Genomic DNA, 11,716 nt, shown 5'->3' on the forward strand with positions numbered 1-11,716 from the left:
CCCCAATAGTAAAGAGTCCAAAATCCAAATACATAGGTACATACTAAATCAACAACTCCAAACCAACCAATCAAACTCACCAACAGTCTCACAAAATGTTACTGTCAAGATGGCAATAGCTAATAGCTCAGAGAAATTGCAATAGCGAATAGGGAAGGAAAACAAAGTGCTTGATAGAAAGAAAGAAAAAAAAATATATATATATATATCATATAATTGTATTCTTGACATTAAAGGCACCAAGTACAAATTCCATCAAATAAAATATCTTGAACCAAACACAGAGACATTTAAACACGCTTCTATTCAGAAACAGAATAACTAGTTAAGAGCAGAACAGTTTAACAAAAGACCTAAAAGAAAGCATACTTAAAGCCACTTGCTAAAGGACCCAAATAACCTAACCAGAACTACAAATTGTATCTATTCAAACAAAGTAACAATTGACTTTCAACAAAGTTAGCACCACATAGTAATCGTAATCACAATAAATTCTCAGTTTAAACCCTAAAACATGAGATTAGGGACCAAAAAGATTAACATTTGGTCTGAAACTTGATTGTAGTAGCACTCATAATTTCTCTCAACAACAATTTCTCACACTAATGACAATTTGGTCATACCATGTAGCCAATTCATATTCAACCAAACAACTAGATATATATGAACGTTTTCTCTAACTATTGAAAGTAATAAAAGTCATCTCACACACACCATATGAAGCTAGGGTAAGTTGCTATCATATCATTGATTTATCACATCAAAATACTACTGCAAATATCACAAGTTCAACAAGAAAAACACAGAAATTAGAACAAACTAAAGGCACTATTATTTATTTAGAGATATAAGCTTAGACTTAACCACAACAGAGTTTTGATTTGAAGAAACCAGTTATAGCTAAAACAACTACTATTACACTTATTCAGAAAAACACATTTTGAACACATTAAACCTTCAAAGAAATTTACTGGCCACCGCGAAGACGAAGAACAAGGTGAAGAGTGGACTCCTTTTGAATGTTATAATCAGCGAGAGTCCGCCCATCCTCCAATTGCTTCCCAGCAAAGATGAGCCTCTGCTGATCCGGAGGAATTCCCTCCTTATCTTGAATCTTCGCCTTCACATTATCGATCGTATCGGAACTCTCCACCTCCAGAGTAATCGTCTTCCCCGTCAGAGTCTTCACGAAAATCTGCATACCTCCACGGAGCCTCAGCACCAGGTGAAGAGTAGACTCCTTCTGAATGTTGTAATCGGCGAGGGTGCGGCCGTCCTCTAATTGCTTCCCGGCGAAGATAAGCCTCTGCTGGTCCGGTGGAATCCCCTCCTTGTCTTGGATCTTGGCCTTGACATTATCAATCGTGTCGGAGCTCTCTACCTCCAACGTGATCGTTTTTCCAGTTAGGGTTTTCACAAAGATCTGCATACCTCCACGGAGCCTCAACACAAGGTGGAGAGTTGACTCTTTCTGGATATTGTAATCGGCGAGGGTACGGCCTTCCTCCAATTGCTTCCCGGCGAAGATGAGTCTCTGCTGGTCCGGCGGAATCCCTTCCTTGTCCTGGATCTTGGCTTTCACGTTATCGATGGTGTCGGAGCTCTCCACCTCCAACGTGATCGTCTTCCCGGTCAGGGTTTTGACGAAGATCTGCATGCCTCCGCGGAGTCGCAGAACGAGGTGAAGAGTGGACTCTTTCTGAATATTATAGTCGGCGAGAGTACGGCCGTCTTCCAATTGCTTTCCGGCGAAGATCAATCGCTGCTGATCGGGCGGGATGCCTTCCTTGTCCTGGATCTTGGCCTTCACGTTGTCGATGGTGTCGGAGCTCTCCACCTCCAACGTGATGGTCTTGCCGGTCAGAGTTTTCACGAAGATCTGCATCTTTTTGAGAGAGAGAGAGAGATTTGCGAGATTGTGAGATTTGCGAGAGAGATATTTGGATGAGAGAGTGAGGGTTGTAGAGGTGATTTTTATATAGGAGACGAAACCGACCTGATGACGTAATGGGATGCGTGTGATGTCCGAAACTTACGAGAAAGGAGCGGTGGAGATGAAGAATAGTTGTTGGGACTTTCGGGAGGGTTGTTATTCCTTAGGCTGAATAGGAAATTATACCATACGTTCTCTCCAAGTTGTTCCAGAATTTTCTTGGTTGTGTACCATTCCTCACCAACTTTTTTATTTTTTAATTTTGAAGTAATATTTTCTAATTTTTTGGTAAAAAAACCGCAATTTTTTTATTTATTTACTTAAGAGGTGTCCACCAATTGAATTCTCAATTAACTCGCTACTCGACTCGATTTGGACAGGTGTAAAAATTCCACAAATAAGATTTGACCAAATTAGAGAACAACAACAACAATAGAAGTGATAATCTTTATGACCAACAATGTAGGTAATTGATGATGGCAAGAGCTATAGAAGCTATGGTTGGATAAGGGAATGGTTCAGTCAGTCAAGTGAGGCAGGTTGGGGGGAGAGGGGGAAGGAATCGACATATAACCTAAAATATTGAGTCAATGGATGACACACTAGTGGCGGCGCCACGTTCAATCCAAGGTGTTCCCAGGAACACCCTGACCTTAAAAAACAATTTATATATAATAATTTAAATTGTTTTATTTGTTTACCCTTTAAAAAAAATTAGAAACACCCTCAAATTAAAAAAAAAAATTATTTGTTCTACTTTCCAGCAAAAAAAAACTCAAAAAAAATTTTTAACTAAAATATGAAAAAAAAAAAAAAAAGTATCAGAGCAAGCCCACAAAATAGCCCAACAGCAATCCTAGACAACAGATGGTAAAGCAAACCCAATCTAAAGAAAAAAAAACAACCTAACAGATGGTAAACAGGTAAAGCAAACCCACAAATTCTCAACAACAAAAAAAAAAAACCCAATATACACGTCCGTCGATTCATCAAATGGTAAAGCATAAACTGAAATCTCAAATAAAAAACCTAACCTAAAGAAAATGACCACATCAGTCATCAACAACAACGACCAACGGATGGCGCCTCTGCCTTAAACTCGAGCAACACTGCAAGCCTACAATAGCCAACAGAGCACAACTCAAGCTCCAGAGCACATCGAGCATCAGAGATCGGTTCGATCGGATCGGAGATCGGTCACACTCGGCTTGGCCTCGATTCCTTCCTCGCCTCAACGTGTTGCTTGATGACGCCCCTCAGGGCTCCCTGCTCCCTCAAGGTATTTCATCTTTACACTTCTCTCTCTTTTTCTCTCTTACACGATCGGGTTAATGGGTTTGTTCACTTTGCTTTTACTGTGGTATGAGTCTCTGAGACTCTCTGTCTCTCTCTCTCTCTTTATCTAAAGACTGAAAATGAATGAATGAAATGAGACTCTCTCTCTCTCTCTCTCTCTCTCTCTCTCTCTCTTTGATGTTTAAACTAAAATTGGTTAGCTTTACTTTAGTCTTTATAACTTTATTAATATTTACCCCTACTATTTTGACTTTATTCGTTGGTGTTGATGTTGGTGAGTTACTGAGTTTGTCTTTTAGCGTATTGTGATTTGTGAATTTATCTGATTGGCTCTTGTGATTGGGGGTCATGGGGCTTGTCTATTGAGTGAGGGGTGAATAGGGGCATGGGACCGAGGTGGGATATTTGAATTGGGGGAAGTAAAGGCATCCAGAGCCAAAGGCAGTAACTTACCAATAAAAGACAATTAAATTATGTTAGGACTTAGGCACTAGGCAGGCAGTGGGTTGGCCGTGGATAATGCACATGAGGTGTGTGCTAGTGTACAATGAGATGTGTGCTAATAGTTAGTAAAGAAAAATAATGAAGCAATTAATAATTAATAATTAATAATTTAATTAACCAATACATTATAAAAGACAAACAAATTAAATTATGTTAGGTTAAACAACAATTAATAATTTTATAATTAATGAAATAACAATATAACAAAGGCTAAATTACAATGTTGGTCACTCAAATTTACCCTATATGTGCAATTGGTCCCTTGAGTTTAAAGCACAATTGATCCCTCAAGTTTTGAAACTGAGTTGTATTAGTCATTTTACTAACTGTCACTAGTGGTATTACTTACGTGACTAACAGAATAATGATTTGTTATTTTTTTTATGACGTGACATTTTTTTATTAAAAAATTACAGGGCAAGCTCACCTCCCGTTTAATACCCTCCTATTTTCTCCCTTTTTTAAACAGATGAAGGACGTGTAAGTGAAGCAATCCAAAGGCCCAAAAAACTACCACAAAGCAACTTTTCTTTCATTCTCTCTCCATTACTCTGTCTCCGTCTCTCTCTATCTCTCAACTCTCTCTAGAACTCCATAATTGAGCATCAAAGGTATTTCTCTTTGTCATTAAATTGTGTCTTGCTCCTTCCTTCATCTTCTACACAAAGGCAAATTCACTTTTGTTTGAATCTTATATTTACTTTTTTGGGCTTTTGGGAATTATTACTTACAATGGAACCCCTTCATTTGTAAGAATATTTTTTTTCCTTTTTAGGTGAGTTTAAGCCAAGCTTTTTATTTTCTTAAAACCCAAAACAACTATAGACTAGGATTTACCAGCTTTAGTGTTCTTGTGGAACCATTTTTGATTGAGTAGTAGAAGGTTTAGGTTCAATTTCCTTTCCCTGATCCAATGTCCCAATTTTGGCCTTTCTTCTCCGGCGAGCACCGATCTTCTCAGGTAAAGCCTGGTCTTGGCGCGTCTGATGCTTAGTTTGAAGACAGCTAGACGGAGAGAGTAATGGAGATAGTGGACTTTTTCAATAATAGCTATAGCATTGGAGATTTGTGCACTGCTTTGTGCATTTTTACTGTCTTTGTGTATGAGATGAAGGAAGGAACAAGACAGTTTACTGAGAAAGACTCAGTTCTGGAGTTTTATAGAAATGAAGACGATGAGAAAGTTGCTTTGTGGGTTCTTTTTTCGCCTTTGGATTGCTTCACTTGCTCATGTCCTTCATCTATTTAAAAAATGTCACATCATTAATAAAAGAAATGTCACATCATTAAAAAAAATGTCAAGTCATTATTTGGCTAGCCATGTAAGTAACACCACTAACGGCAGTTAGTAAAATGACTAATACAACACAATTTTAAAACTTAAGGGACCAATTATACTCACTTCAAACTTTTTTTTTTTTTGAGAATCTACTCACTTCAAACTTAAAGGACCAATTGCACACACAGGGTAAACCTGAGGGACCAACATTGTAGTTTCGCCATATAACAAATTATAATTTATAAAAGACAAACAAATTAATGAAACAACTAAACAACAATAATCAATAATTTTATTAATATTTCAAATGAACTTATAGTTTATTGTTTATTATTTTGCTAGAATTATGAACAAATATTTGATAACAAACTATGTACCCAAGATTCATCTCCTGTGCAAAATTCATCTTCATCTTCTAAGCGAATTCGTGTTGACTATAACCTAGAAAATCTTCCTTCAGATTTTGGGCTACGAGAAAAGATATCATCTTATCATCCTAATAATCATGATGAAATAAGAAGATATTATTTACAAAAAGACCCTTATCAACTTGTTTTCCAAAACCATGATAATTACCCTCTAACATATTTTTCTAGAAAGCCCCGTCGATTTAGATTCGAATGGTATGTAAATATAAAGTGGTTGGAATATAGTATAGACAATGATGCGGTATTTTGTTTTTATTGCTACCTATTTGGGCAAGATGTTGGTAAGTAAGGAGGAGATGAGACTTTTGTAACGAAGGGATTCAAATTTTGGAATCAAAAAGAGAAGTTAAATTCCCATGTTGGAGGAGTTAATAGTTCTCATAACCAAGCTGTTAAGAAGAGTGAAAATTTAATGAAGGAAAAGCAATACATTCAAAGTGTTTTGAAAAACCAATCAAATCAGGATAAAATTGAATATCGGGTTCAATTAAATGTAATAGTTGATTGCATAAGATTCATTTTATGCCGGGAATTAGCTTTTTGTAATCACGATGAATCTCAAGCTTCAAATGATAAAAAAAAAAATTCTTTGAGCTTCTACAATTTTTGGGGATCATAGTGAATCTATCAATGAAGTGTTGCAAAAAGCTCCGAAAAATTGCAAACTTACCCACCATGAAATTCAAAAAGACATTGTGAATGCAATTGCACGTGAAACATCTAAAGCCATCATCAAGGATCTTGACAATTGGTTCTTTTCAATATTAGTTGATGAGTCACGCGATATCTTAGTGAAAGAACAAATGACCCTCGTTCTTCATTATGTGAAAAAAAAAAAGGAATTATTATAGAGTGGTTCCTTAGTATTGTACATGTAGCAAGTACCACCACTTTGTCACTCAAATATGCTATTGAAAGTTTGCTTTGTGAACATAATTTGAGTTTATCGAAACTACATGGGCAAGATTATGACAGGGCTAGTCATATGCAAGGTAATATCAATGGTCTCAAAACTTTAATTTTGAAAGAGAATAAGTCAGCATTTTATGTCCATTTTTTTGCTCGTCAACTTCAATTGACACTTGTTGCGGTTGCTAAAAAATCACATTAACATTGCTGAATTTTTTTTATGTAGTTAGTAATTTAGTAACTGTTGTTAAAGGCTCTTGTAAGAAACGAGATGCTCTTTGAGATGCACAATTTGCCAAAATTAAAGAAGAATTAGAGAATGGTGTACGTAAAAGTGGGCAAAGTTTGAATCAAGAGACAAATCTTAAACGTCCTAGTAATACACGTTGGGATCATATTATGGGACTATTCTCAACTTGATTTTGATGTTTTCTGCTGTTGTTGATGTACTTGATATTATTGAAAAAGATGGCATCTCCGACCAAAAATTTGAAGCTTGATCTATTTTGAGGTCAATCTATCTTTTGAATTTGTCTTTGCTCTACACTTGATAAAAATATTTTAGGGATCACAAATGAGTTGTCAATAGCATTGCAAAAATTAAAAAAAAAATCAAAAAATCAAGATATAGTAAATGTTTTGGATCTTGTTAAAGTGTTTAAGCAACGATTGCAAGTGAAGAGAGATGATGAATGGATATCTTTATTGACTGAAGTGTTTTCATTTTATACTACACATGATATTCCTATCTTGAACATGGATGAAATATTTGTAGTTAGTGGGAGGTTATGACGCAACACCCAACAAAATACAAATTTACATCATTATCGTGTTGAGCTATTCTACATAGTCATAGATATGTAACTTCAAGAGCTTAACAACTGTTTTTTAGAGGCAAATACTGATTTGCTACTTTATATGGCTTGCTTGAATCCAAGTAATTTATTTGTGACTTTTGATAATGAAAAGTTGATACGTCTAGCAAAATTCTATCCATCTGATTTTCTTGGGACAGATATCTTGGCACTTGACTCTCAACTTCATAATTACATTTTTGATATGCATAGCAATGACTTGTTTTTAGAGTTTCAAGGAGTTAGTGAACACAGGGAAGCATGAAACTTATCCATAAGTCTATTTACTTGTAAAGTTAGCTTTGATCCTTCTTGTCGCTACTGCAACAGTAGAAAAAAGTTTTTTAGCAATGAAATATATAAAGAATGAACTGCGCAATCGAATGAGAGATCAGTGGATGAATGATTGCTTAGTTGTGTATATTAAAAGAGATGTAGTTTGTAGTATTGATAATGAGACTATTATGCAACGATTTCAAAATATAAAAACTTGTATAAGGAAATTGTAAATTTTATGTATTTACGTGTTTTTTTATTGTTGTTGTTATCAATATATGAATTTCTCTTTTTATTAGATTGTGTAATTTATGCTTCTTAAAAAACACCCTGAGAAAAATTCTTGGAGCCGCCACTGGATGACACTTGCTTCTAACCAAATCATAGGTGAAACTAATTGAAATGGGTGGATTCTCACCAAATCACCTAGGTGGGTTGAATTTTTGGGCAACTTTATCGATGTCAATTCAAATTTTGCACTTTTGAAACAAGCTACAAGTAATAACTAGCCTCATCACATGCGCTTTGCACTTGCGATGAGGCTATTTTTTTTCTTTCTTTCTTTTTGTCTAGTGTATGCGGTCTTGAGGGAAATATCAAAGTGGATTAAGAATTTATTTTATTTTTAATTTTTGAATAACTTTATTTTGAAGATATGGATTAGTAATTTTGTAGGTATTTTACGTAGAGTTGGAGATATATTTTTACCAGGTTGTCCTCAAGTTTTGTCCCTATTAAACGTAAAGTCTAAGGATATTTTTGAACCACATAAAAATCTAGTCTAAAAAAGGAAATCCTCTTATAGATAATAAATATGAGAGCTTGTTATTTTTATCTCCTATTAAAAATCACTTTAATGTTTGAAGAAAATAAATTATTTTGATTTTCAAGGTATGATATCCTAATAAGCTATGAAAAATAAGAATTTGAAAATAATTACTATTTTTGTCTTAATTATAAAATTAAAAAATTTAAAAAAATTTATTTTAGACGATTTAACATGATTCATATCTCATTATTTTTCTCTTAAGTGAGGAACAATAGTCTACAGTATGGTGCATTGTTCTATAGTGGAGATTTTCACTTGGAGTTTCAGATCTTTTATGGTTGAGGAATAATGTGTTTGACATTATATTCATAACTTAAAGATAATTTGACATTATATTCATAACTTAAAGATAATTTGAGAAGAATAAATAATTATTCGAAAATTGATTGGAATATATAAATCTCAAATTCTCGTAAATCTTATCTAATTCTAATCAAATCAAATCATATATGAATATATTAAAATTCCTTGAAATCTACCATCTCAAAAATCTAGCAAACCAAGCCATATGAGGCTTGACTTTAAAAGAAAATATTTTGGAAAATTACAAATTTTTACCTTAAATTATATCTCATTTTACAGTTTATTTTCTGAACTATCAAAATGTACAACTGACTTCCTCAAAGTTATAATCATGTTCTATGTCCACATGCCATATGTTTTTCTGTTAAGTATAAATGAATTAAATATTGAAAGGCCAATTTATCCCTCCAAAATAAATGATAAAGAGATAAATTGGTCTTTTAATACTATATTGGCAAAAAACTTATTTTCGTCCTTATATTTTTACACGATTCTCACTTTGGTCTCTATTTTTTATTTTTACTGTTTTTAGTTCTTAAAATAAAAAAAACGATCTCATTTTGGTTCCTATCGTTAGTGCCCTAACGGCAAAGTCTTAGGTGACAGATGAAAGCGGACGTGGCACTAACGTGACGCTAATGTGGCAATTAAAATATTATTAAGAAAATATTATTTGGCATTTTTATATATCACATCAGCTTTTTATAAAAATTAAAATGACATGTCAGAGAATTTAAACCAAAAAAGAAAATAAATTAAAAAACAAAACTTAAATATTTTTTTTCTTTCATTATTTTTGCAGTAAGAACGGAAGGTGTTCTTCGTGTTCTTCCTAAATTCATGAAATAAACCAATCTCCAGCGAACCCCAAATCCAAATCCAGCAACCAAATCTACTCCATCAAATCCAAAAAAACAAGAAATAAATCCAAGAAACCAAACCAACAATAAATAAATCGAAGAAATAAACCCATCAATTCAATCACTAGCAAACACATAAACCCAAATACCCACTCATGAAAGTTTCAAACAAACCCAGATACCCACTCATGGGCAATGGATTCTATCCTTGATGCAAGCCACGACCACCACCGGCGATGTTCCTATTTTTTCATCCAAACACCATCCTCCACCGAAACCTCCAACAAATCAAACCCATAAACCCATAAAATGAAGGAAAATTTCTGGTTTTGCATCTCATACAAAACTCACAGCGGAAGTGACGAACTAGGATCTATTTCATTCATGATTGATAACGTGCACAATGTAAATTTCAGAATTTAAGAACAAGATAGCGTACCTTGGTGTGGAGAAATTCAAAGCAAAGATTAGAAGCACTTGGGAACACTTTTAATCTTCACTCCAATTCCACTTTACGCCCAAGATGTGTGGTCTCTCAATCAGTTTTTCAAAGGGAAAATGAAAATGTGTCTCACACTTTCTCACACACCGTTTTTTTTTCTTTTTCTAATCTCTTCTAATAAAAATTCTGTATGTTTCTCCCTTTATAACTAACTGATTATCTAATTGAGCTGGCCTATTGGGCCTTTCCAATTGGGTTTTAGTGTGTGGCTTGGAGTGGGACCAAAAGAGACCAATAAGACACTAGCTCCAATGGGCCTTGGGCTTTTCCGTCAACTCTTGACAAGTCCAAAGTTACCATTAATTATATTTAATACCACTATATAAATATAATTGCACTCTAGGCCTTATTAATAAATTATATCCCCAAGACTTTATTATACACGCAACCCCTTCATAAAATATTCGTAGTAACACAAAGTCATAAATGTAGATTGCCACTTTGTAAATTACTACATCTTATCCTTAAGTACCCGGTTTAATTCTTTAAAGTTATTCATTATATATTTATGAAATCCAATTTCATAAATATATACTTTAGTAATTTCTTACTAAAGTGGTTAGGCCTAACTCTCTGAATAACTGAAACTATTAAACTTATCTCAAGGGAATATTTTATATCTCTATCAAGAGACTATGAATTCCATCTTGAGAATATATGTTCCATCAACACTAAATGTGGCTGCCCAATATACTGAGGTTTTGACCGTCACTTCAGATCTCACTCCTGATATATCAAAGCAACCTACACTTCATGATCAGGTCCATTATTCTCTCAGGATTAAGAGTTCATGCAAATAGAAGTCGTGAGATTTATTATTCATTTGAAGGTCGTTAGAAGAATAATAAATCTCACAACGGTCCTGTTCAATATGTTTTAACTCTTAAAACATATCAACATATCAACTAGAAGTTTCCACTTCTATGATCAAGACAAATCATCGTAGTTGACACGTTATAGTCTTCGCAGATGAAATGCCCAATTTCATCACCGACTACGAACTATAAATTCTGAGTTTACAAAGAACTTGTGATTTACATCTTCTGTGACTTTTCACATAAATCACATACAATGCATCTCATAGACTATATGATAATGTCCCATATTCACGTTACCATTATTTTAGATAATAATAAAATAACTTTATCAATCACAATATAAAGTCATACATCATGTCATACATCATGTCATACATAATATCATACATAGCATCATACAATAGGATTTAAGGGCACAAATCCTAACAATCTCCCACTTGCCCTAAAGACTATTGTGCACTAATCTAACTCTCATTCCCTCCAAATGTGACTCGAAAGTCCTTTGAGGTAAGGCTTTGGTAAAAGGATCTGCTAGATTATTTGCACTTTCAATCTTTGCTACCACAACATCTCCACAAGCAACAATATCTCGAATGATGTGGTACTTCCTCTCAATGTGCTTTCCTTTCTTGTGATTCCTTGGATCTTTGGATTGTGCAACCGCTCCACTATTGTCGCAAAACAATGTGATGGGAAGTTCCTCCATTCTTACAACATCAAGATCAGAAAGAAATTTCTTGAGCCAAACAGCCTCCTTTGCTGCTTCACAAGCAGCAACGTACTCGGCTTCCATGGTGGAGTCCGCAATACAAGATTGCTTAATGCTCCTCCAACTTATGGCTCCACCTCCCAAGGTGAAAACACATCCTGAAGTAGATTTTCTGAAATCTAGATCTGACTGAAAGTTTTAATCTGTATAGCCAAT

At 34.5% G+C, this 11,716-nt stretch overlaps 1 protein-coding gene across 1 annotated transcript; it reads right to left on the bottom strand.

The window, feature by feature from the left end:
- Window positions 1-809: 809 nt before the first annotated feature.
- Window positions 810-2,128, bottom strand: LOC142610611 (polyubiquitin). Its single transcript, XM_075782474.1, has one exon. The coding sequence runs from the start codon at window positions 1,883-1,885 to the stop codon at window positions 968-970; it is 918 nt and encodes a 305-aa protein (XP_075638589.1). The 5' UTR covers window positions 1,886-2,128; the 3' UTR covers window positions 810-967.
- Between the last annotated feature and the right edge of the window lie 9,588 nt (window positions 2,129-11,716).

Source organism: Castanea sativa, chromosome 9, assembly GCF_040712315.1.
Source record: "Castanea sativa cultivar Marrone di Chiusa Pesio chromosome 9, ASM4071231v1".
NCBI lineage: Eukaryota > Viridiplantae > Streptophyta > Magnoliopsida > Fagales > Fagaceae > Castanea > Castanea sativa.

Bases quoted from the DNA above. Each gene is read 5' to 3' on its own strand.
- LOC142610611 (XM_075782474.1), bottom strand. From the start codon at position 1,885: ATGCAGATCTTCGTGAAAACTCTGACCGGCAAGACCATCACGTTGGAG.